This window comes from Chelonia mydas, chromosome 2 (genome assembly GCF_015237465.2).
Source record: "Chelonia mydas isolate rCheMyd1 chromosome 2, rCheMyd1.pri.v2, whole genome shotgun sequence".
NCBI lineage: Eukaryota > Metazoa > Chordata > Testudines > Cheloniidae > Chelonia > Chelonia mydas.
In genome coordinates this window covers 149,962,708-149,989,021 of record NC_057850.1, presented here as the reverse complement: position 1 = coordinate 149,989,021, position 26,314 = coordinate 149,962,708, and the positions used below count along the sequence as shown (strand labels likewise).

Sequence of the window (26,314 nt, the reverse complement as noted above, 5' to 3'; positions counted from 1 at the left end):
GTCACCAAAGGCTATTATTATTCCCCCCCAAAAATGTTAAACCCAGAAATGCTTTTCATTTATCCCACAATCAGAGACATGGGCAAGAGCTGTTGTCCATCTGTCTCCAAATGAGGTGTGACCACACAAATATGCAGGTTTTAAAAATTTAGACTAGAAATGTTACTTAATACTTTTTCAGTGAAGGAATGTAAAGTGCGCTCCTTTTCCTGTTTTCAAATTGACACATAAATGAAAAAAATTCCAGTGAGGTAGATAACATTTTAACAAAATCCATGCGATTAAAAAAAGTAAAAGTTAATTCCAATAATTGGAGATACTAGAAATAATTATTTGCTTTTCATTGCGAATATAAAAGCCAATAAAATAATTCTTTTGAATGGTAAAAAGATCAATACATACAAATTAAACACTACATGATTCACTTTGTCTCAAAATACAAAACTCTAAAATCCACATACTTCATAGAACACCAATCAAGAGACTTACGTCAAGAGCCTTAATTTCTTCCAAGTCATTAACTTCTCGAATAGGATTGCTTTTCTGTTGCCTGATATAATCTGCTATTGCTGTCACCGACCTCTGACCCCTATACTCTCTCTTCATCATCATCCCATTCCGGAACAGTTTTAGGGTTGGATATTTGCTTATCCTGTATCTTTGAGCTATGTCCGCTAATAAAGAAATTAACAGAAAAAATAATGCTATAGATATGGAAATGTACTGTTTATTAATCCTTATGCACACGCACAAACACTAACAAAGACGGGGCGTTGGACACATAGTCCTGCTTCCCCCGTCTTAAACAAGAGCAAAATGAAAAGCACTGCAGAAGAGAGAAATGGAGAGTAGCTATGGTATTTATATTCAAGAAATGCAATTTCTTGCATATGTTGATGACCATACGAAATCATAATGACCAAAATCTGGCATAATTCTAAAACTAGATTCAATCAGTCACTTACACTTATTTAGCACCCTTCATGTGAACATCGTGGAGGGCTTTTTAAAAGAAAATTGAATTAATATTAAAACAGGGCATAACAAGCAATAATAAACAAATAAAATTTAAAAACTTGCCAAGTAACGGAGTCTAATCCACATGAGAAGTAAGTTTAATAAGATGTAAACAAGATCAAGACCTAAATAATGCAATGACTAAAGCTTCCTCAGAGCTAGAGCCAAGGATATACACTAACCCAGTACATACTAATTAATTTCATGTTTTCATAAATCTTCATACAATGGTATTAGGAAGTACACAGCCCGGTGGGCACCACATGGAGATGGTATTAATTTGTGTACTTTTAGAAGGTTACAGCATTTGAAGCTATATACAAATACATTTAGAAAATAAATTTAAAATTTTCTATTTGCCAAGTATGACAAAAATATGCTGCAACAGTCTCACCACTTATTTACTTACTATTAAATGACAAAAAACTTTGTTAACTCAGAGTTAAGGTTTCCAGCGATAGCTTGTGCCCTTCCACAACGTCAAATTCAGCAAAACTCAAACTTCTGAAAACCAGGAAATACATAACCTTAACTCTTTCCCATGGAGCTGGCAACGGCCACCAGGAATTACCTGCATGTACTCCAGCTGCATTCACTGTGTAAGATGTAGTTGTACTGAATGGTGGAGGAATAAGTTGAAGCAGCTTGAAAGAGCTGCAATTGTGATATGAGGAGATCTGGATCTGAGTCCCCCCACCACGTATGTTATGAAAGGAAAGAGGTACCTGTGTATCTGCAGGTTCCAGTTTGCAACAATTCAACACAAAATTGTGTAGGCTGCATTGGTAGCACAGCACTAGGGTCTGCTTACCATGGGTTCTGCCAGTAGAGAGGTGAGATGTGAGAGCAGTCTGTGGATTTAATGATAGGCAGGGGGAAGTATCCTGTGTGCAAGTGTGAAAGGGTTGTAAAAGGACATGAAGTGGCTGGTATATTTTACAGATGTGCTATTTTGTTGGAGGAGTATGCTCAGTGTTTGAGCGTAGGGCTAGTATAGGTAGCATCAGTCCATTAGAGTGAAAAGGCAGAATGGGAGTGTGTGTGTTATGGGTGTGTTGGGGTATCACTCAAAGAGGGCAGAGAATTAAGGTTATGTGGCTGTTTACCTTAACTCCGTCTTTCCTCGTTTTCAGAAGTTTGAGTTTTGCTGAACTCAACATTCTGGAATGGCACAAGTTATCACCAAGCAACTTTAACTCTGAGTTAACAAAGCTTTTTGCCATTTAATGTTCTAGTTTTTTAAACAGGAAGAGAAATGTTTATTGGTAGGAGTGAGTGGTCACTTGGACAGTTGTAGTGCTCATCTAAGTTTACAGTTAAAACGCTACTGTGACTAGAAAATAATCAAAAGACGTAGCTTTTATAGAATGCTTTTCCTCAGTAGATCTTAAAGAATTTTACATTAGGAGGCCCATTTTACATATGGAAAATTTAGGTGATGTATCTTAACTGTTTGTTTTCTGGCTTTCAAATGTTTACATTTGTGTTACCTTCTTTCCCTCAACCCCAGACCCCAGCTCACATGAAGGGGGAAAGAGAGGGGATCAGAAACCTCAAGAGAAACAGTCTCTCCCGTATCCCAAACCACACACAGAAGGGGAGAATTCAGGGCTGACAGCCACCCCTCCTCAACTTCCTGTGCTATCCCTCAGTTCACCAACCCCTCCTGTTTCCTCCCTCCCCCTAATATCTACCCACACCCCTTTACCAGAGCCCCCAACCCCTCTTCCCTCCCCTACCACCTGAACTATTCATGGTTGTGCATGTTCTGAACTAATGTTGATAAACTTGTAACCACAGAAAAATTCTTTGTGGGGTTTGAAGGCCTGAGTTCTACCAGAGCCCTTATTGGAGTTGTGGGAGGAAAGAAGAGATCTCTCCTAAGATTATTAGCAGGTGTGAAGGTTCTTGTGAATGGCTGTGTGAAGTGTGAACGGCTCTATTCATGTCAGTGGGTGTTCCCTTCCCCTCTCTCCAGTGGTGGAGAGTTTTTGATATGTGTCAAGTATACTTGTTCTCAGTTCCAATCCTCGCCCTGGTCTCGGAAGTGTGTTCTTGGTGCATGCTCAAAGCATGCCTTTTCTAAGCTCCCAACCAGAGGGGCAGGGCTTCCGCAGATCCTGGATCACATGAGGATGTAGGGAGAGGGGCTCAGGCACCCCCAAAAAGGCAACCTCCCCAATCTGGCTCATATGGGGGGGGGGGTTCAGACACCCCAGGGTGCAGTCAGCAGTGATCCCCAGATCTGCTTTTGTGCTCATAAAGAGAGTCTTTTCATTCTATCGAAGTTGGTATACAGTTCAGCTATAGATTTTGCAGATGGTATATCTTGCAGCTTATCACTTGCCCAAACAATACCAGTGGCCTTGACAACACCTGTCACGCTTCTTATCACAAAATCTATGACACTACAGAAAAGAAATGGGGATGGGACGTATCTTGCATTATCTTAAACCATTCTGCATCTCCATTCTCTGTCCTCATGCAGAATGCAGGCTAATCATAAAAGCTTTTATCAAATTAACAGTCTTTGCTGGAATTTCATAGCGTCCCACAATCTTCCAGAAGGCTTCTCTGAGGCCACTATCAAATGCTTTCATAAAATCAGCCAAGTTAAAAACAATCTTCTGCTAGTATTCTAAGCCTTTCTCAATAAGTCTTCTCCAGGTAAAAATCTGATCTGAACACAACCTACTGGATCCGGGTAACTACAGGCCTGTTAGTTTGACATCTGTAGTATGCAAGGTCTTGGAAAAAATTTTGAAGGAGAAAGTAGTTAAGGACATTGAAGTCAATGGTAAATGGGACAAAATACAACATGGTTTTACAAAAGATAGATCGTGCCAAACCAACCTGATCTCCTTTGAGAAAGTAACAGATTTTTTAGACAAAGGAAACGCAGTGGATCTAATTTACCTAGATTTCAGTAAGGCGTTTGATATCGTGCCACATGTGGAATTATTAATTAAACTGGAAAAGATGGGGATCAATATGAAAATTGAAAGGTGGATAAGGAATTGGTTAACAGGGAGACTACAGCGGGTCCTACTGAAAGGTGAACTGTCAGGCTGGAGGGAGGTTACCAGTGGAGTTCCTCAGGGATCAGTTCTGGGACCAATCTTATTTAATCTTTTTATTACTGACCTCGGCACAAAAAGTGGGAGTGTGCTAATAAAGTTTGTGGATGATACAAAGCTGGGAGGTATTGCCAATTCAGAGAAGGACCGGGATATCATACAGGAAGATCTGGATGACCTTGTAAACTGGAGTAATAGTAATAGGATGAAATTTAATAGTGAGAAGCATAAGGTTATGCATTTAGGGATTAATAACAAGAATTTTAGTTATAAGCTGGGGATGCATCCATCGGAAGTAACGGAGGAGGAGAAGGACCTTGGAGTACTGGTTGATCATAGGATGACTATGAGCCGCCAATGTGATATGGCGGTGAAAAAAGCTAATGCGGTATTAGGATGCATCAGGAGAGGTATTTCCAGTAGGGATAAGGAGGTTTTAGTACCGTTATACAAGGCACTGGTGAGACCTCATCTGGAATACTGTGTGCAGTTCCGGTCTCCCATGTTTAAGAAGGATGAATTCAAACTGGAATAGGTACAGAGAAGGGCTACTAGGATGATCCGAGGAATGGAAAACTTGTGTCATGAAAGGAGACTCAAGGAGCTTGGCTTGTTTAGAGCCTAACTAAAAGAAGGTTGAGGGGAGATAGGATTGCTCTCTATAAATATATCAGAGGGATAAATACTGGAGAGGGAGAGGAATTATTTAAGCTCAATACCAATGTGGACACAAGAACAAATGGATATAAACTGGCCATTGGGAAGTTTAGACTTTAAATTAGACGAAGGTTTCTAACCATCAGAGGAGTGAAGTTTTGGAATAGCCTTCCAAGGGAAGCAGTGTGGGCAAAAGATCTATCTGACTTTAAGATTAAACTCGATAAGTTTATGGAAGAGATGGTATGATGGGATAACATGATTTTGGTAATTAATTGATCTTTAAATATTCATGGTAAATAGGCCTAATGGCCTGTGATGGGATGTTAGATGGGGTGGGATCTGAGTTACTACAGAAAATTCTTTCCTGGGTATCTGGCTGGTGAATCTTGCCCATATGCTCAGGGTTTAGCTGATCGCCATATTTGGGGTCAGGAAGGAATTTTCCTCCAGGTCAGATTGGAAGAGGCCCTGGAGGTTTTTCGCCTTCCTCTGTAGCATGGGGCACAGGTCACTTGCTGGAGGATTCTCTGCTCCTTGAAGTCTTTAACCCACGATTTGAGGACTTCAATAGCTCAGACATAGGTGAGGTTTTTAGCAGGAGTGGGTGGGTGAGATTCTGTGACCTGCGTTGTGCAGGAGGTCAGACTAGATGATTGTAATGGTCCCTTCTGACCTTAGTATCTATGAAATCCAGACTCTTCTTCCCTGAGTACTTTGTCAACAGCAGTTTTCATCCTATTCAAAATGATAATATGCCACACTATTCTAGGTACAAATAGGGGGGTCATACCTCTCCAGTTATCACAAATACGCTGGTCCCCACTTTTGGGGGGTTCTCTTCTTCAATCTTTAGGACAGACCTCTTTTTCCCAAACCAATCTGTACAACCTGCACATGCACTTCACCCTCACTTCCTTTCCAGCTTTTAACATTTCAGTATCTATCTTATCATAGTCTAGTGCTTTACCACTCTTTGTTGGTTTATGGCCTTAGTTACTTCCTCAAAGGTGATTATTCATTGTGATATAGATAAATCCCCTATTTCTTCACATCTCTCAATCGTGTTAGTGGTTCCGGTGGTGGAGCACAGCCTGAGAATACTCTATCCTCTGTGGTTAAAATCGTACCATCTTGAGCATTTAAAATGCTTCAAAGGTTTGAGAATTGTGACGTCGTTTATTTGGATACCAGAAAAAGCTTTTTAGAATCCTCTCCTCAGCTTCCCTTGCTTCGTTTTCCATCCAATCTCTCTTATCTCTTCTGGCTGATCTCTTAACTTCCTTGCCTTTGTCTGCATATACTTCAGAATAGCTCAGTTCCCGCTGTCTTATTCTTGTAGAATTTTGTTCTTTAATTCTTTCTTTTCCTCAACAAGTCTCCATGTATTTGGAAAAAAATGCTCCAACTTTCTTAGATCTTCTCACCCCAATGCAGTTCGGGCTGCATCCATATTTGCTTCTTTGAAAAACTACCATTGTTCTTCTATGCCATTTGTCAGTGTCTTTAACTCCTCAAATCTTTTGCTAAGTTGCAGCTTGTGATGTGCCTTCACTGCTGGTTAGGCTAACTTTACAAACTTTGATGGAAGGAAAAGACCCTTTATGAGCATAAAAGCAGCTGCCACCAAAGTGGGACTTCGTATCAATATGCAGATCACAAAGATAGGAGAGACTGCTGTCAACGCTGGCGGATGCGTGATTGATGGAGAAGAGAACAAAAAAGAGTTGATAACTCTGTTTATCTTGGAAGTACAATATCTGCTAACCACCAGCTCACTAAAGGAGTGAAGACAAGACTCAGCAAAGCCACTGGATCATTTTTCCATCTGTCAAACATCTGGAAGATTAAGAAGTTACATTTACCCAGATAAAATGCAACTGTACAACACTACTGTCCTTCCAAAAGTACTGTATGCCTTGGAAACATGGTTGATGGTGAAAGTACACAACAGGAAGCTGTATGCATTTCAGAAGCTTTGTCTGAGAAGAATCGTGGGAATTCATTGGTGAGATCATATAAGGAATGGAGAAGTGTAGTGCTGCATGGGTCTAAGACAAAGATGGCTATGTTCACCCATGTCACCAGGCTATCCCATGGCAGAAGCACAAGTTATATCTTAGATTGGATTCCACCTAGAACGAAGAGAAGGCATGGAGGGCAAAGAACGACCCATCACAGGGCAATCGTAAAGGATGCTGTCATCATGGAGATAACCTACGATGGTCTTGCTCTGGACAGACAGCAATGGAAAAATAGGTTGCTTCATCTGCAACCAGGCACAGGAGACCTCAACTAAGTAAGAAAGATTCCCCCCAATTCCAGACCACATGAAGGGCTTAGGGAGTGGGGCTCAGATACCACCAGAAATTCAAGCTCCCACAAGAACCTGGCTCACATTAGAGGGGGCAGGGAAGGTGGAGTCAGACCCCTATAGATGGGCAGGACCAGTCATATCCTGGTGCACATGTGCACACACATACACACACAGGCAGGGAGCTGAGACAACCCACAGGGCAGAGATCCCAGGTCACACAGGGAGGATAGGAAGAGGGGCTCAACTGCTCCCAGATACACAAGCCCCCTCCAGAACCTGGCTCAGATGAGGGGGAGAAAAGAGGATGCCACACCCCACAGATGAGCTGAGGGCCTCCAAATCATGGTGCACATATAGGAGGGGAATTTAGGGCTGACATGGGCCACACTACTCCTATTCTCACCCAGTTCCCCCGTCACTCACCCCCCATGTTCCCTTCCTAGTGTCCCATCCTTCCCCATCACCTGATCCCCAAACTCTTACCCCTTGTTCCCACCTACTCTTTCACCTATAATCTCTCTCCCCTCCCAGGGAGTAGTTGTGCAGTTTCTTTTCTTTTCAAAACCATAGTGTCAGCACCTTCTGAATATTCTGCTGTAGTTGGATTACATTTCCCCATAATAATAAAAAACAACCAGAGGTAGTCTGGAACTGTATGCCTACATTATTTTTTTTTTAAACACCTCAGATTTCTGACATAGTTTGGATTTGAACTCACAGCCTGGCATGGTGCTCAGATTTGATGACCATTAACACATACCTTCAGAGCCAAACAGATCCTGTGATGTTGATGCAGTTTTCTAGATAGATAGCCTCTCTCTCAGCACATGTGCAGTGTAATACATTCAGAGTGTGGATAGGCATGCAAGCTTTAGCATACCTAACTGGAAAAGCAAACTCTTTTTCTAAAAACATTTTAAATTGATTTTCCCCCATGGGCTGGTGGGTGCCATGCACTCTGTTGCGGTAACTCTCCAGTGTTTGAGACCTTGGTGCGTTGATCTGAGTCCTAGCTCAATCTCTCTCTGTGAGCAAAAAAACTTTGCCAGAATATATAAATTTTAAGAAAAGCTTCCCCCCCTCCCCACACACACCTCCCAGGACTGTGTCTTGAGAATCCCTTGGTCAAATGGCTCCGAATTGGGATCACTGACTGTACTTCACACCCTCATGATACACACCAAATTTCATGACAATCTCATTACCTCTACAGATTTGAGAGCATTTTAAACTGTCAGTCTTTAAAAATAAAGCTAGTCTTAACCTTAACTGTAGCAGAGCTGTTGCTCCGATCCTACATTCTGATCCTGGTATCCATATCTAGTCCCACTAAAGTCAATGAGATGTGTGCCAACAAACCCTGATGCAGCGATGGGGACTTAAATCCTACAAAAAAGAGTACATGTACAATAAATGAAAGCCTTCCATACTGAGCTATAATAAAGCTTTCTAATTTAAGCAAATAAAACTGGAATCTCAATTCACTGTGGGCAGGAGCCTTTGTAACCTACAGTGGAGGCCATTTTTAGAGGAAAGCAGGGGCACAGAAACAAAGTAGCAGACGTCTCAGATATAGAAAAGTTCAAATATTCTCTCTCTGATACCAATTTCACTACAACAATCTAATTTATTAGTTGCTAATCTAATTAATTCATGCTTATTTTCTTTGTTATTTTTGTATTTAAATTTCTGCTTTGCTGGTTTTACTAGTACTTCCTCAAATTTTTGTATGGTGAATGGCATTAACTTTTCATTGGAGAAAACCTGAGAATTGAGAGGCAAACTTATCTAGGAAAGAGACACCAAATTTAAAGTGATTTGTTGTAAAAATTGCAGCTTTTCTATTTTAAGTCTACAAATATATTTCTCTATATTATGAGATTCTAAAACTTGATTATAATGTAAAACCATTTGCAAATGGCTATACTCTAACATAGCTGGACTAACATTATTTCATGGACCAAATAAGGAGAACTGCGAATAACGTTAGTCCAGCTATGCTGGAGAATAGCCATTGGAATCACCAACACTTAAGGCAAGTCTACACTACGAAATTAGGTTGATTTTATTGAAGTCCATCGTTAGCAACCGATTTTACACAGTCATTCGTGCATGTCCCCACTAAGCGCATTAGATCGGAGGAGTGCGTCCCCAGTATCGTGGCTAGCATAGACTCTCAGAGTGGTGCACTATGAGTAGCTATCCCACAGTCCCCACTTCCCATTGGAATTCTGGGTTTAGCTCCCAATGCCTGGTGGGGCAAAAACATTGTTGCGGGTGATTTTGGGTACATGTCGTCAGTCTCCCCTCCTCCCTCCCTCCTTGAAAGCAGTGGCAAACAATCATTTCGCGCCTTTTTTCCTGGGTTATCCGTGCAGACGCCATAGCACAGCAAGCATGGAGCCCGCTCAGCCGTACACTGCTTTTGTGAGCACTGCAATACCTCGTGCATTATCCTGCAGTATGTGCAGAGCCTAGCTAGGAGCCGCCAGTACAAGGATGATTGTGAGGAGGACATGGACACAGATGTTCCTGAAAGCACAGGATGTGGTAATTGGGATATCATAGCAGCATTGGGGCACGTTGATACAGCGGAACACAGATTCTGGGCTCGGCAAACAAGAACAGACTGATGGGACCACATAGTGTTGCGGGTATGGGATGATTCCCAGTGGCTGCGAAACTTTCGCATGCAAAAGGCCACTTTCATGGAACTTCGTGAGTTGCTTTCCCCTGCCCTGAAGTGCAGGATTACCAAGATGAGACCTGCCCTGACAGTTGAGAAGCGAGTGGCAATAGCCCTGTGGAAGCTTGCAACGCCTGACTGCTACTGGTCAGTCAGGAATCAATTCGGAGTGGGCAAATCTACCATGGGGGATGCTGTGATCCAAGTAGCCAGGGCAATCAATACCCAGCTGCTAAGGCAGCCCTTCTGCAAAGGCTTTCAGAGTACCTCCAGGAGAGCTTCATGGACATGTCCCTGGAGGATTCCTGCTCCATCCCCAGACATGTAAACAGACTTTTCCATTAGCTGTACTGGCCGTGAACGTATCCCAATTGTTCAGGGCAAATCAAACATTAAACACAATTGCTTTTAACCCCTGTAGTGTCATTACAAATGTGCACGCACCGGGGTGCCTTCTCCGCCATCAGGGTCCGGGAACAACGTGCCCTGAGAGGTCCAGGGTGAGGAAAAGGTCCTGGCTACCGGGGAGAATGGATTCTCTGCTTGCCTGCTTCACATTCTCTTCCTCCTCTTCCTCATCCACAAAATCCTCATCTGTGTTGCTTGAGGCTGCCACCTTGCAGGTCTCCACGGAGAGTGTTGGGGTACTGGTAGGGTCCCCCCCTAGAATGGCATGCAGCTGATCATAGAAGCGACATGTCTGGGGCTCTGACCCAGAGCGACCATTTGCCTCCTTTGTCTTTTGGTAGGCTTCCCTGAGCTCCTTAATTTTCACGCGGCACTGTTGTGCATCCCTGGTGTAGCCTCTCTCCGCTATGCCCTGTGCGATTTGGCATATATATCAGCATTTCTTCTGCTGGATCGGAGTTCTGCCTGCACAGATTGTTCTCCCCATACAGAAATCAGATCCAGTGTCTCCTGTTCGCTCCATGCTGGAGCTTGTTTGAGATTCTGGGACTGCATCATCACCTGTTCTGCTGAGTTCACCATGCTGACCAAACCGGAATTGAAATTCAAAAGTTCCCGGGGCTTTTCCTGTGTACCTGGCTAGTGCATCGGAGTTGAAAGTGCTGTCCAGAGTGGTCACACTGGAGCACTCTGGGATAGCTCCGGGAGGTCAGTACCATCAAATTGCACAGCACTGTCTCTACACTACCCCAAATTCGACCCAGGAAGGTCAATTTTAGTGCTACTCCCCTCGTCAGGGAGGAGTACAGCAGTTGATTTTAAGAGCCCTTTAGGTCGGCAGAACGGGGTTGATTGTGTAGACACATTCAATATAAAATCGACCTACTCTGGCTAAATACGACCTAACCTCGTAGTATAGACCAGGACTTAAGAGTGTCTTCCAATAGTGCATTAAGTAATGATAAACATCTAATGTGTGTGGTTTGTTCTCCACCTTCCTTTCCCCAAGGGGATAACTGTGCATATACTCTTATTTTGGTAGTATTTTTTTGGGGGGGTGGTTAACTGTACATGTTGCTGTGTGTTAAAGTTACAGAAAGCATGACTGAAGAAATGCACACTGCACTCACAGCAGAAGGGGTGGAGGTTTGTGACTATCCTTATTTCCTGCTGTCCTTTTTTGTGGGAGTTCATTCCAAAATCTTGGATCAACTGTGAGAGCGAAGGATTAAAACCTCATCCCTGAAGAGATATGTGGAACTAGTGATTCTCACTATGCCTCAGCCTTCCTTTCACAAGGAACAGAACCCTGGTATGCCTTAGGGTGATCTTCTGTAGAGTCAGAGGTTGGAAAACACTGAACAGTTAACAGTTGAACTATTACTTATTTCTTGGATCCTGAACAGTTGGATACCACCTATTGCATTGAGAATGCCATATCCTCTTAAAATTGACAGGTTTCAGAGTAACAGCCGTGTTAGTCTGTATTCGCAAAAAGAAAAGGAGGACTTGTGGCACCTTAGAGACTAACCAATTTATTTGAGCATGAGCTTTCGTGAGCTACAGCTCACTTCATCGGATGCATCGGAGAATGCCATATCCTCTTAAAATTGTAATTACAGCTATTTGAATAGTCACTAATATGTACACATGTAACTAAATTTACTTTCTGCCAAACTTGTCATAATCTCCATGAAAGCAAGCTATGTTAGGAACATTTGTTTTGTCTTTTTAAATAAAGTCTAATGAAGTATTCAGAGTAGCAGCCGTGTTAGTCTGTATCCGAAAAAAGAAAAGGAGTACTTGTGGCACCTTAGAGACTAACCAATTTATTTGAGCATAAGCTTCATTATTCGATGAAGTGAGCTGTAGCTCACGAAAGCTTATGCTCAAATAAATTTGTTAGTCTCTAAGGTGCCACAAGTCCTCCTTTTCTTCTAATGAAGTAGTGTATTAATGCTTGATAACGTGGCTTCTACTCTGGTTTAGTTTTTTAACCAGATATGTAACTAATAAGACATTAAAATTCATTATGAATTACAAATTTAAAGTACACTTTGAAGTGGAATGGAGGGAAAGGGGGTTTAATAATGGGGGTAGAGATTGGGAGGTAAGCAGAGAAGATGAGAAAAGAAAGCAAGCAAGAGAGAAAAGGGAATGGTATGAAACATGCAAAGTAGCAGATGAAAGCAATAAAGAAGGTAGCTAAATGTACATTAAATTCATGCCAGCAGGTCTCTACTGATAGCATGGTCAGCCCACAGCTTCACTAGAAATAGTCAACTCTGAAATGTGAGAATTGATGACATTTACCTCTGGATATATACTTTATCACAGGGTCTATTTTTATGTGGAAAGTGAGGCCGTCTCTTATTGGAGCAGTAAGAACAAGAAGAAGACAAGTTACAGCAGGAGTTTTGTACTGAAAACAGGGAACCAGTGGTTTTGAGGCAGGAGCATGGGCCTCTCTTTCGTAAGTATCCACAGATTTTGGGAAAGCTTCAAAAATTATTTGGTAATAAATGACATTTTAATGCAATTATAAACAGGAATAAAAAGTGACTAGCAGAAGTATTAAAAGGTATGAAAGTGATTAAGTCAACAGAAATACATTTTTCTACTGATAAGGGGTTTAAAATTTAAAAATTTGGAAACTGAATAAATAAGGAACACGCGTACAAAGAGTAAGTTACTGGATTATCATAATTGAAGCACGTAATATAAATGAATTCAAGAGATAACTAGATCGGTTTCTGAGAAAAAAGGGATTAAGATACAGACAAACACACACAGATATGTTGAGCCAGATAGCACTTTCCTGTTTCTAAAACAAGCTGTTTAATGTAAACTCTTTGTATGGGGACAATGACTTCACGTGTGTTGGTACACTGCCTTGCTCCTTGGACCCTGATCTTGATTGGGGCCTCTGGGCACTGTCATGACTGACTAACAATCAACAAAAAACACCGGTTTCCACCAGCAGTGACTATGTGGAGAACATTTTGGATGGTAAAGGAGAATTTGGAGAAATCAAGTTACCAGCATAGGCATCGACTCTGTGGGTGCTCCGGGGCTCAAGCATCCATGGAAAAAAAAATAGTGGGTGCTGAGAACCCACCAGCCACAGCTGTTTGACAGCTGAGGGAGGACGGATGGCTTGGGGGAGGGGGTGGAGCAGGGATGGGAAGAGGCAGAGCAAGAGCAAGAGCATGGCCTAGGGAAGGGGCAGAGTGGGGATGGGGCCTTAGGACAGAGCAGGGATGGAGCAGCCCGAGGGAAAAATAAAAGTCAGCCCCTACGGTTACCAGGTAAAATGTTGTAAATCTTCTAACAGACTTTAAAAATCAAGGCGTTACTACTAAGATTTATTAAAGTGCTGAAAAGGCATCTTATCCATAGCTCTAGGCACCCTTAACAAAAAACTTAAATTAACCCACCACAACTCCGCTTGCCCTTCAAACAGCTCCTCCCCACACTACCTATATTCAAATGTGGGGGGTGGGAAGAGTCTTGTAATATGCAAGATTGCTGAATGCAACATTCACATTACAGGAGAGATCAGATGAAGCAGCTAGCTCATTTTAGCTAGTAACATGATGATAAACATACATAAAATAGCTAAGATAACTATCCAGCCTAGGATTTGAAGAAACTCTTCAGCCTTCATTGCCAAAGGCGTCATCACAACCCTCATAAAAATAACTAAAACAGGGCCAATTTCATAACCTGGAGAGATGTACGCTTATCCAACTTCTTGAGGCCAGCCACACTACTAGATTTTTCTAGCTAATACAAATAGAAAAACCATGCTTCCAAATATCAGTGTTTTTTAGTCATATGTGCTCACATTTATACCTGTCACAACCTCTCCTTTTAAGTACAAGGACAACAGAAAGGAAAGACCACTTCCCAACCAAACTGGAATGTAACAATTTTAGGATGAAGAGAGGGAATCTCTGTGATCACCACCACATTTCAGATTAATTAAGTAAGGGCGAAGTCAAGACAGAGCTGTGGTATGATCTAACCAACTTCTGTAGTAGAACATTCCACACCCATACACACACTTGGCTTTGGCATTAAACTCCCAGAAGAGTTTTAAAGAGATCCAGTAGCACATCCAAGGTCAGACAAAACAGAGAACATATCCAATTCTTCAGCCTATTAAGGCTTCTTAAACAACTTACCATAGGAAGAGAACCAGAACTACGTCATTCACACTACTGTCCTGCAGAAAACTATGGAAATGCATTGACTATTAAATATTATATTGTAAACTATTCCCCTTTGCAGTAAATCATGGCTGACTTGCTCTAAATTCTAAATCATGACAGATTTAATTCTCTCTTCTTCTCTAGCCAGGACACCTATTCTTCAAACTTTAATTCTGTACTTTACCACACTGAACATATCTAAACATGTAATCATCTTTCCAAGCAGCAAAAGAGTTTAGGACAAAAGAATCAACAAGTGAAAGGCCAATTTTTTTGTGGGAAAGAAGTTAGAGCTGGCTTCAGAACCACCTTTTCTGCAAAAACACCTAAGGTAAATCTCTTGATGGAAAAAGGACAGATTTAGTAATGTTAAAACTGACATGATGGCCAATGATGGTATTTTCATATTCTGTACAGACAACAAACTCCCTCATAGATTTCCACCACAGCTTCAACCACCATACATTAAACTCTCTCTGGGCTTGTCTACACTGGCACACTTTACAGCGCTGCAACTTTCTCGCTCAGGGGTGTGAAAAAACACCCCCCTGAGCGCAGCAAGTTTCAGCGCTGTAAAAAGCCAATATAGATAGTGCACCAGCGCTGGTAGCTGTGCCCCTCGTGGCGGTGGGTTTTTTTAGAACTCTCCCAGTGCTGCGTCGCGACCACACAAGCCACATTAAAGTGCTGCCGTGGCAGCGCTTTAACGTCGTCAGTGTAGACTAGCCCTCTAGAACATTCCAACACAAGCATCAACATCCTGGAAACCACAGTCAGCTTCAACAATGGTATCCTACAGACAACTATACATAAGAAATCCCAGATCACCACACCCATCTTTCACAGATCAAGGAACCACCTCAAACAAACTCAGATACCACAGAATATGCTCTGAGGAGAAAGTCCAGGATATTCTCCTTAACACACTTAAAACCAAACAAGTATGCAGTGTTAGTTGTAGACGTGTCAGGCCCAGGATATTAGAGACACAAGATGGGTAAGGTAATACCTTTTACTGGACCAACTTTCACCAAAGACACTCCATCAGAGAAGTACATTGCACCATAGAATGGGCCACCAAAATACCATGGACTGTATAGAGGCACTGGATTTATGGCTTATTACAACAATCTATAACCCACTGAAACCCCCTCCCCATCCTGACAGCTTCCCCCTTCCCCTTTCCCTTCTATGACTGGAGAGGTGTTAACAGGCCACTACACCTTGAATGGTCCCTTGAAATATGTGTTAACTAGTTATGCTAAACAATAGCATAGCCTTGTATTAAGCTATTCTTGTATTCTGAGTACATTTCCCAGACTTGAAGAAGAGCAAAGACTTGCACTTTCAACAAAGTAGTGTTCAGACTCCTTACAAAATGTATCTAGTAGGAAGTTCAGAATATTTTATGTGGACAGTCTCAGGAAACATGTTGTCTTTGCGCATCAAATATCAAGACTTGTTTCCAAGTCTTTGAAAAGGCAGGGAAAAAAAAAACCCTCCCAGAAAAACCCAAGCATTTCCAAGCCTCACATAACAGCAGATTCTCATGATCAAGAATGTCATGTATTAAGTTAGTGCCATTGCTCCTTGTCTTACCAAGAGTGTACAGTGTAGATATTCTTCTTCCTCCCATAACGGTTATTTAAGCTACATTAAAATTTCCTGAACCTTGCCTAATTCACTATTTTAAGTCGCTTTGTTTGCCATCACTTGGACCTTTTCCAGCTTCAGTGTAATTTTTTTTAAATCAGTGTGTAGTAGAACTGCAGTACTTCAGACTCCCGTTTTAATCTTACAATTCACTGCAAAGTAGCACTTTTCTTGTATTGCAAGTGATTCCTTTACATAGATAGAGTACATCCCAATGCAGAATTGGCTTTCTTCAGAATGACCTCCCACTGAATGATTTGGGCTTTATCACCATCACTATCAAATCTCTCTTCCTGAGGATGCAGTAAATATTCTCAGTTTACATCTTTGCTTCAAAGTTATTCTTCTGCAGGCTATTACTTGATACTTTGTATTAAACCTCATGTCATTTTTGTCCAGTATTCTAAATTAACCAGATCTGTACATGTATATCTGCCACTGATCTTCCCTAACCACATATTTTGTCATCCACAAGTTAACCTCTTCTCAGTGTCATTAATGAATATCAATAACAATGGTTTCAATACTGAACTGAGGTAATCCCCCATTGACTAATCTTCTTAAATCTCATGTAAAATTGCTGAAAGCCCATTTTTTCCTAAACATCATTTGTTATCCACTGCATTGTGTGGTGCAGAATCTATCTCCCATCAATGAATTTCTGTGCCGTACTGCCTTAACACTATTAAAATCCAAATAAGATATGCCTACTACATTCTCTTATCCAATCAGTGTCATATCTTAAAAGAATGTTGGGTGAGTCTAGCACACAGCTTGTGCTTCACAACACCTAACAGCTCCTCTGCAAAGCTTTTTCTCTTTAGTTGTCCATAAATTGTTTCCTCCGCCAAGTTTCCAAGTATCTTAGGTCAGCAGGCATTACTCAAGTTTTCAGCCTTTTCCTTTAAGATTTGGAGCATTACCATTTCCCTCCAGACCTTAGCACATCTAGGGTGATAGAAATCACTGAATTAAGATTGGAAGCTACTACTGAATATACACTCTAGGGAAGGGGTAATTAAGTACAGATGCAGTTATGAGACAGAAAACAGCAGGGTGATCATTGATAAGACATCTCTATCATAACAGATTATTCTCTGAAGCAGCTGGTGTTGACTGATGTTGCCAGGTCATAACACTGTTTTATGTCAGTCTGGATGCATCACCTCTTCTCTAGAGATTGTTTTGTTTTAAACACTCCTACTGACTTGGGGAAAAAATGCAGACTAAACCACACTGAGAAATCAGGAGAAAAGATATTCCAATTCCCAAAATTACTAAATCCTGCTACTGTTCATGAAATTTTCTACCTTCATGTACATCCTAGAAACCCAAGGTCTAGCTGGTACAAATCCCTATCTCTACCTACATATCTCTGAGAACTCATGCAATATTGTGGAATGAGATCTCACTTTTTGGTGAAATTGCAGATCACCAAGTTAATCTCCTGGCTCAAACTCTTACTTTCCCATTACCAAAGCTGGCAGCAATCTGAATAATCCATGAGACAGAATCACAGATTCAAACTCATTGTTCATATTTGTGAACAAAGTAAATGTGTTTTCACAAAATTTAACAATTGTTCCAAGACTTTATATTCAGTAGGCCATCTTTCAGACTAAAAAAATTTTTTTATTATAGAGTTGTAAAGCTTGAAAACTTAAGTTTTTAATTAAAAGGCTGACAGATTTAACAGCGGCACTAGCAGGCATTGTTATTATATTTTAGTTTGGCAGATGGAAAATGTACTGATTTAATAGATTTATTACTTTAACAGGTATTTTTTAAATGAGCTCCACCTATTATAGCCAACTTTTATTAAACAATGCTCTTTCCAGAACGTAACTCACTGAAAAAGTCTGTTAGTAAGAATAGTTACTGCACAACTGCAAATAGATTAGAATCTGAAGTTTCAGTACTTTTATTAGTTAAAAAATCCTTTATGTTTAATTTTTAAAAAATCTCTTAGAACACTTTTCTCCCCCAAATACAGCATGCAGAGCATAGCTATAGCATTTCATTGCATGGACTACAGAACCTGTGTAATGATCATCAGTGCAAATACCACCTTTTTCTCAACAGATGGCTGGCATATGCTTGATCTCACATACTTTATCACAACTTCTCTTTGCAAGTGAAAAAAAGAGAAACGATGGGTTTACTTTTTAAATATAATCACTGCTGCTATCCTAGTATTCCCCCCCCCCCCCCAGAAGGATAATTATTTAGGTTCTTTTCCAAAAAAAGTTAAGATCCTTCTATAGACTGCAACAGCACACACAAATGGAAAGAGATCTCATCCGGCTGTGCTCCAAAAATTTTGCATTGATCTCTGTAAGTTTGCACTGTGTGGTAGCCTTGTTGATCCCAGATATTAGAAAGACAAGGTGGATGAGGTAATAACTTTCATTGGGCCATCTTCTATCAGTGAAAGAGATGTGCTTTTAAGCTTAGCTATCACACTCTAAGTACCTTTCCAAGAACTGAAGAAGAGTTCTGCATAAGCTTGAAAACTTGTGTCTTTCACCAACAGAGGTTGGTCCAATAAAAGATATTACCTCACCCACCTTGTCTCTCTAAGTTTACCTATTTACAACTGTACATTCATAAATCACAAATACAACCGATAATTTCATAAATCAGAAATCTACTTGGTTTGTTTATAACTGGCTTTAGTACAAACGAGGAACCATTTATACTGAACAGATTTATACTGACAAAAATAATTCTGTATCACAGTTACAGAAGGATGTCCACACCTCAGTGTTCCGACCAAACTCAAATTTAAATAATTCTATTCTGCCTGACGGTTACAATTTGTAGCCACTTTAATTGCTTCCTGTACTAAGCTGTTGTGCATGATAGCTGTAGGATGTTAAACATCTGTTGCACCCAACTCAAGAAGTGGCAGCACTTCAGTGCTGGATAAAGAAGGAGAGGTTACTTACCTTGTACAGTAACAAGTACTTCAAGATGTATGTCCCAATAGGTGCTCCACATCAGGATGTGGGCATGCCTGTGCACTCCTGATCAGTGATTTTGTCAGCAGTATCTGTGGGTCTGCGCTTGTGCCCAAAACACCCTTGTGCTCCAGTACAAAGGGAGGGGGCTGACCCGCCGCTACTCCTAGTCCTTCCCAAGCATGAAAGTCCAGTAAAAGACTCTGAGACAGAGGGGAAGGAGGGCGGGAAGTGGAGCATCCACAGGGACACACAAAGTCCAGTTACTGTGCAAGGTAAGGAACCTTTCCCTCTTCTCTGAGTAGTATTGCTATGGGTGCTCCAAATCAGGAGATTCCCAAGCAGTACCTCATTTCTGGCAGAGGATCCTGAGGTGGCAGATACAGGATGGATTGCAGAACAACATCACCAAAAGCTGTGTCGGCTCTGGAAGCAGGTACAGTGTTGGGAAAATGTATGCACCAAAGACCAGGTGGCCACCCCGCAGATGTCTGAGATTGGTATGTTTTTAAGTGGGGCTACAGAGTAGATTGAACCCTGGGGGAAATGAGCAATCACTCTTGGAGGGGAGCAAGCCCCCAAGGCTTTGTCACAGGTTAAGATGCATCCTGCAACCCATATGGACAGTCTTTGGATGGAAATCAGATTTCATCTCAATCGCAGAATGAATGAAAGGACATGCCCAGGCAAAACCCTAACGGGTCTAGTCCTGTCTAGGTAAAAGGTGAGCATGTCCAGCATATGGAGGCTCGTTTCTTCCCTCAAAGAGTTAGGCTTGAGATGAAACACTGTCAGATGAATCTCCTGATCAATGTGGAATTCTGAAGAAACCTTAGGTAGGAAGCAAGGGTCTGGAAGTATCATCACTTTATCCCATAGAACAGCATGTACAGTGGGTATATCAGCCATCAAGTCTCTAAGCTTCCCTTCCCTACCCTCCTGGCCAGGTGATGGTTATGAGGAACAATGTCTTAAAGGACAGCTGAAGAAGGGAACAGTTACCAACAGGCTCAAATGGGGATTTCTTCAGCACACTGAGGACTAAGTTGAGGCCCTATGATGGAGATGGTTCCTTGACAAAAGGGAAGAAGTTGAACAGGCTTTTGATAAACCCCATAGTGATTGGGTGGGTGAAGACTGAAAACGCCTTGATGGGGGAGTGAAAAGTTGCAATAGCAGCTAGGTGAACTTTAATGGAACTCAGCGATAATCCTGTGGTTTTTAAATTGAACTAGTATTTGAGAACGTGTGTTAGACAAGACTCAAGAGGAACTGCATCAAGTCTGGAAGCGCTTCCACTTCTGGAAGTAAGTTTTCCTTGATGTGGGTTTTCTGCTATGAAGCAGAACTGTTTGTACCTCCAGTCTTATCCTACAACAGAGAGCCATCTAGTAGCCACACCCTGGAGGTGAAGCACCGAGAGGCTTGGGTGCATGATAGCTCCCAACTCCTAAGTGAGAAGATTTGCTGTCAGGGGAAGGTGGAGGGGCAGCTGCAGAGACATGAGAACGAACTCTGGGACACTCCTGTCTTGGCCATGACAATGCTATGAGGATGGCTACTAACTTTTCTTGTTTCAATCTGCAGTACATGAGGCCAAGGAATGACTTGGGCATCTCTCATCAAGATGTGATCCTGCCCTCCCCTGGAGTAGAACTGTATGCTCTTCGCATTGGATGGTGTTGTAAAGAGATCTCTTTGAAGACATTTCTCAGAATACATTGTTCTTCAGCTCCCAGTCGTAGTTAATACTGAAATGAACTACTGTGTTCTGAAGTCCAGACTTGAAGACACTGGAAGCATAGCCTTGCTAAGGGTGTCACAAATGCACCAGCTGCCATATGGCCCAGAAGTTGCAGGTTAGGCCTTGTTGTGGTTTGTGGGCTCTGATATTGTTGAGACCAGGCTGGACATAGTGGCAAATCTGTTCTGGGGCAAGTATGCTCTGGTGATAAATGAGTCCAGAGTGGTCCCAATTAAGTCTATTCATTGTATGGGTGCAAGAGTAGACTTGTCCACATTGAGGCAGATGCCCAACGAGTGGAACAGAGATAGGGCTGGTTGCTCTCTGTACCTTGAGAAATGAGCAAACTCTCAGGAGCGAATTGTCCAGGTAGGAAAGATGATTATTCTCATCTGGCAAAGACGGGTTATGGCAGCAGAGGGGACTTTGATGAACACACCACAACACAAAGGAAGCAACTGTGAAAAGGATGTATAGTGATATGGAAATAAAATTCCTAAAGGTCAAGGGAGACAAACCTATCTCCTGGATCAAGAGAGGGAATTATTGCTGCTAGGATTACCATTTTGAACTGTTGAGAGTGGACAAAAATGTGCAATGTCCTGAGGCTGAGAATTGGTCTCCACCTCCCCATTTTTTGGGGGGCCCAGGAAGTATCGGGAACACAACCCGTTTCCAAAACAATCCAATGGAACAGGTTCAATTGCCCCCAGTGTTAGAAAGCATTGTATCTCTTGCCTCAAAAGACCCTCAAGAGAAAGGTCCCTGAAGTGGAAGAGGATGGCGGGGTGGAAAGGAACTGAACTGGATGGTGTCCTGTAGAAGTCAAATCGAGGATCCACCTGTCTGAGGTGATGAATTTCCAGGACAGTAGGAAATGGGAGACATGATATTGTGTGGAGGGAAGAATATGTCTAAGACAGAGTGGGAAAGAGTTCATGACTCTGGATCAATGGGTTAAAATGGCTGCTTTGAGGATGTCACCGATTGCGAGGTTGCTGCAGAGGATTGGTCCCTTAAGTGAACCTTGGCTTCTTCCTGAGAGGCTCAGCCATTCTCATGTAGTGGGCTGGACAAGACTGTTGAGCTGTCTGCAATCTACTGTACTTTATCTTTGCTGCAGATGTATAGATGCCCAGAGATAATATATTGCCTGGGAGTTTTTAAGAGAATGGAGGGACCTGTCCATGGCATCTCTGAACAACTTGGGTCCCTTAAAGGGAAAGTCCTTGATGGTGTTTTGTATCTTGTGGGGAAGACCAGAGGATTGCAGCCAAGAAGCTTAGAGCAGGACTACTGCTGTGCCCATGGAATGTGCAGCTGTGTGAGCGGCATTGAAAGAGGCCGGACAGATAGCTTGGTGATGGTCTGGTCTTCTGTTGTGAGGGGTTGAAATTGTTTTCTTTGATCCTGTGGCAGGTGTTCAACAACAGATGAAAAACCTGGAATAATTGGTAAAATTGTATTTTGCTATCAGGGCTTGGTAATTGACTCCTCTGAACTGCGGTGAGGCTGACGAATGTCTTTTGATACCCCTCAGCAACGGTAATTCAGGCTCTTCCAGGATTTGAAGGTACTCATGGGACTGGAGACTGGCCAGTACTGGGGACTCCGCATAGGGAACCTCAGGAGTCAATATGCCGGGGTACTGGAGACAGTATCGAAGTGCGATCAGGTTTCAGAGTAACAGCCGTGTTAGTCTGTATTCGCAAAAAGAAAAGGAGTACTTGTGGCACCTTAGAGACTAACCAATTTATTTGAGCATGAGCTTTCGCGAGCTACAGCTCACTTCATCGTGCGATCAGTATTTCTTTCTAGCTACTGAAGGCGGTACTGACCACAATTTCAACTTGGCTCTGTAGTCCTTGTATTTCGAACGCACAGATTCTGGTGCAGCCCTAATTGGTTTACTAGACAGCTTCTCAGTACACAGCGTCATTTTCTGGCCTGGTGCCATGATCTCAGTAATGGTGGGTATGGGAGCCTCTGTACCTGTAATGGGGTGCGAGGTCTACTGAGACCCAGACCAAGGGGGTGACTTTCCCTTTCTCTTCTCCCATTTTCAAGAAGGGGGTCTCCTCTTCTTCATGCTTAAGGCTGCAGATTTAGGCCTGACAAAAAACAAAGGCCCAAATCATGCAAAAGAAGAAGGGAAGGGGAAACCCCCCTTCCCAAAAATGCACGAAGTGTAGTAAAACAAAAATAAAGAAAATACTGAAAAAAAGAAAAGAAATTAAGTGAGAGAGGCAGCAAGCTGCGTAGTTAGCAACGCTCCTTCTCAGGCCGCAGGTGGTTGAGAAGGAACTGGAATAGCAGCGGGCCTGCCCCCTTCCGACATACTCTCGTACCGGAGCACAATGGTGTCTGAGGCGCAGACCTATGGACACTGCTGACATCCCTTTGGTCTGCAAGATGAGTTGTATTAGTTCATCAATATAAAATAAAACATTAACTATTGTACTGGATATTCTTTAACTTAAAGAACTACCTAGGAATTCATTACAGAGCAAGCTTTTATTTCTTTGGAGTTTTATCTACTGCGGCAGCTTACACATTCAGACACTTGATGGAGGAAATTTGTGACTGTTTTGAATATTTTAATCAGTCTGCACTTATTAATTACTTAAGAAGGCAAGTTGGACTTTACTAAACAGTCCTGCACTTTCCAATAAATTAAACAGCCACAACACTAACAACTTTTTAGTACTTTTCCTGTACTGCTAGAAATTTCCTCTTTACTGGTAGGGAGGCAATTAACCAGTGCTATATCCTAAAAAAGAAGTGCCAGAACCCCTGAGGTGGTGCAAGCTTGCTCTAAATGGGAGGGGCCTGAGGTGTATACTGGGCAAACAGTGGAGGCCTTGAGAGGGAGTTGAAGGAAGGAGGAGCTCAGGGTAGTGGGAGGAGCTGGGAGGAAGACAGGGGCAATGGAGAAGCTGGGAGAGGTCCAGGGGATAACTCCCTGCAGAGCCCATCCCATCCCTGCCTCCCCCAACCTGTGCTCAGCAGAATGTGCTCCACTATCTAGGCAGCCCCACAGTCCGGCTCTCAATATTGCTTGGCTCTGGTCTATGCCTCAGGCTCCAGGGAGCTACAGTCCTCAAGCTTCCCTGATCGGTTCCAGCTGTAGCATCCCCAGCTCCCTCTGCACTGACCCACTGCTGAGCACCCCCTGACCAGGGCCTGGCACCAGTACCTGCTGGCTCAGAGAACACTTTGCTGCCGGTGGGGAAAGGGTCCACCTGATATGGGATTGGCTGCCCCAATTGGGCACTGGGGTCACACTCCCCTCCCGGCCCCCCTCCCCCATACACACACAGAGGCTGGGAAGTGGCTAGAATTAGCAGAAGTGCTGGAACACTGTTCCAGCTCCCAAAAAGAATGTCAGAAAGGCATTCTGAAAGACTTAAGCACTGCAGTGAGCCATTCTGCAGTTCAGTTTCCTCACTGATAAAATTGGAGTAATATCCACCTTTTATCCACAGGTTTAGGACACTGATACCATCCCTTTGGTCTGCAAGGTGAGTTGTAATTTTTATATCCTCAAACGAAAAGATCTATACAAATACAAAACTTTTTTAACTCCTAATTTAAAAACTAGGAATCCACCAAAAGACTTTGCAAGTTTCTCCTCTAAAAAAATTATTCACTCATCATGATCTGCTCTTCAGCTCTGCTGCAACTGAGCCTGATTCTTCTCTATTCTAGCTGGGGTATTTAACTCATAATGACTGTTTTGGTTTTCTTTGTGAATATAATCTGATCCTATTTCTTCTTTTCTAAAGGAAGTATCAGTTATTTTTGGACCCACTGCTAGGGACTATTTGGTAACCAGAAATGATAGCTCTGGAATACCTAGAACCAGATAAAAAGCAAAGTCCTGTCTTGGGACTGATTTGCCTGCATATTGCTTTGGTTACTGTGGTACTCATTCTTGTATTAAATCTATTTAAGGGCCCACTAAACAGCCTGATTAACAGAAATGTCTTCTATTGCAATCTGAAGCAAGCAAGTCATCTTGAGACTTCCAAATGCAAATGGTCTCCACACACACACAAAAAGTCTTTCGACAGTTTGGAATAATTTTACCGCAGAAAGAGGGAGCAAGAGCAGTTCACAACAATGTAAACAGAACAAGGATCTCTCAGATCACTGGATCCCAGAGCATTTAGCACTTTATAGATCATAATTACACTAGGAGCCAGTGGGTAGGCAGTGCAAAGGATGGAGCAATGCTGCACTAAGTTCCTAACCGTTCACCTCACTCAAGACACCAGCTGCTGCATTCTGTGCTAGCTAAAGTTTTGTGGTGCTTTTCAAGGGTCTATCCACATACAACTGGATTAATGCTAAGGTTAAAACAGTGTTAGTCAAGGTGGCAAGCTCTGCAGGAGGGGTATCATTGCAGCCTCTGGACCAGGCATAGATGGAAGAAAAAGAAGAAGAAAAAGAAAATCCGTTACAGCTGTACCTGGGCATCCAGGAAAACTAATGAATCCAATATAAGCCAAAGCTATGAATCATACTGGAAAGGACAAATGCACTGCTAAAAAGGCACACTGAACCTCAGCCAACCCTCTACATATTTGTCCTGTCAGATTCATTTGCATCCTTCTCATCTGATTGAACCTAAAGACACTTTGCTCTCAGATACATATCTACAGTAGCTCTGTCAGGTACAAAGAAAATCGGAAAGTGGAGTCTGACCTTTTAACAAGATGATTTCTAACTAGTGATCTGCACATTGGTGGAACTGCAGGCCAAAACATATCTCACAACAGCAAGCCCAACATTGATGGGGTGTGTAAGGCAGTAGAGACTAAACCCAGTGGTATTCCATCCATAAGCGCTCAGATACAAAAAGGTACTTAACAGCTTTTGGAATTGCAGAGGTAGCAACAAATTGGATGATGGACCATCCCCTCCATTCCCAGAAGACTTCACAGGCACCTCAGCAAAACCTGATGACCAATGGTTTTAAGTATTACTGAAAGAGCTAACAGAATCACTCACATAGTGCCTGTTGGACGCAGAATGTCAGACAAGGACAACAGTATCATCTCTGTACTAAGTACATAACTGAAACTAGCACTTGAAGACAGCTGTTTAGTCAAAGAATAAGAACTTGAATTTCTCCAATATGATGTTCTTTACCTTCCCTTAAAATGGAAGATTTGAACCTGAGCTGTTACTGGTGAAGCCATTAGCCTCATTGCTGCCTGCTGAAGGGCAGGAAGCAAAGGGACATATTAACATCCCTGTCAGTAATAGGCTCAACCCACCAGCTTCCCCTAGCAAAAGGTCCAGCTCACAGAAGATGCAACAGAAAAACTATTTCCTGAATATCCTAGGATACTGTATGAAAGCAAAAAATTGCATTTCTAAATGGAGCTAGACTATTTTATTCTCTTAATTCTGGTGTGTGTGTGGGGGCGGGTGGGGGAGGGAGTGCAATGTTTAGAGCAAGTTTCCGAAGGAAGTCTGTAAAGACCTCTTCAATGTTTTCAGTATTAGCAGGTCATAAATAAATACTTAATTTTTCTTAAAATAAAAACTACTTCTAACATTCTTTCAGAAAATA

At 42.2% G+C, this 26,314-nt stretch overlaps 1 protein-coding gene across 2 annotated transcripts in view; it reads right to left on the bottom strand.

Annotated features, from left to right (window-relative positions):
• ERP44 (endoplasmic reticulum protein 44) overlaps positions 1 to 26,314 on the bottom strand; it is a 124,407-nt gene that overhangs the window by 37,857 nt on the left and 60,236 nt on the right. For both annotated transcript variants that reach the window (XM_037893430.2, XM_027824290.3), the window contains exon 5: positions 490 to 674. In XM_037893430.2, coding sequence (XP_037749358.1) covers positions 490 to 674 — 185 coding nt within the window. The remainder of the gene's footprint in view (positions 1 to 489; positions 675 to 26,314) is intronic.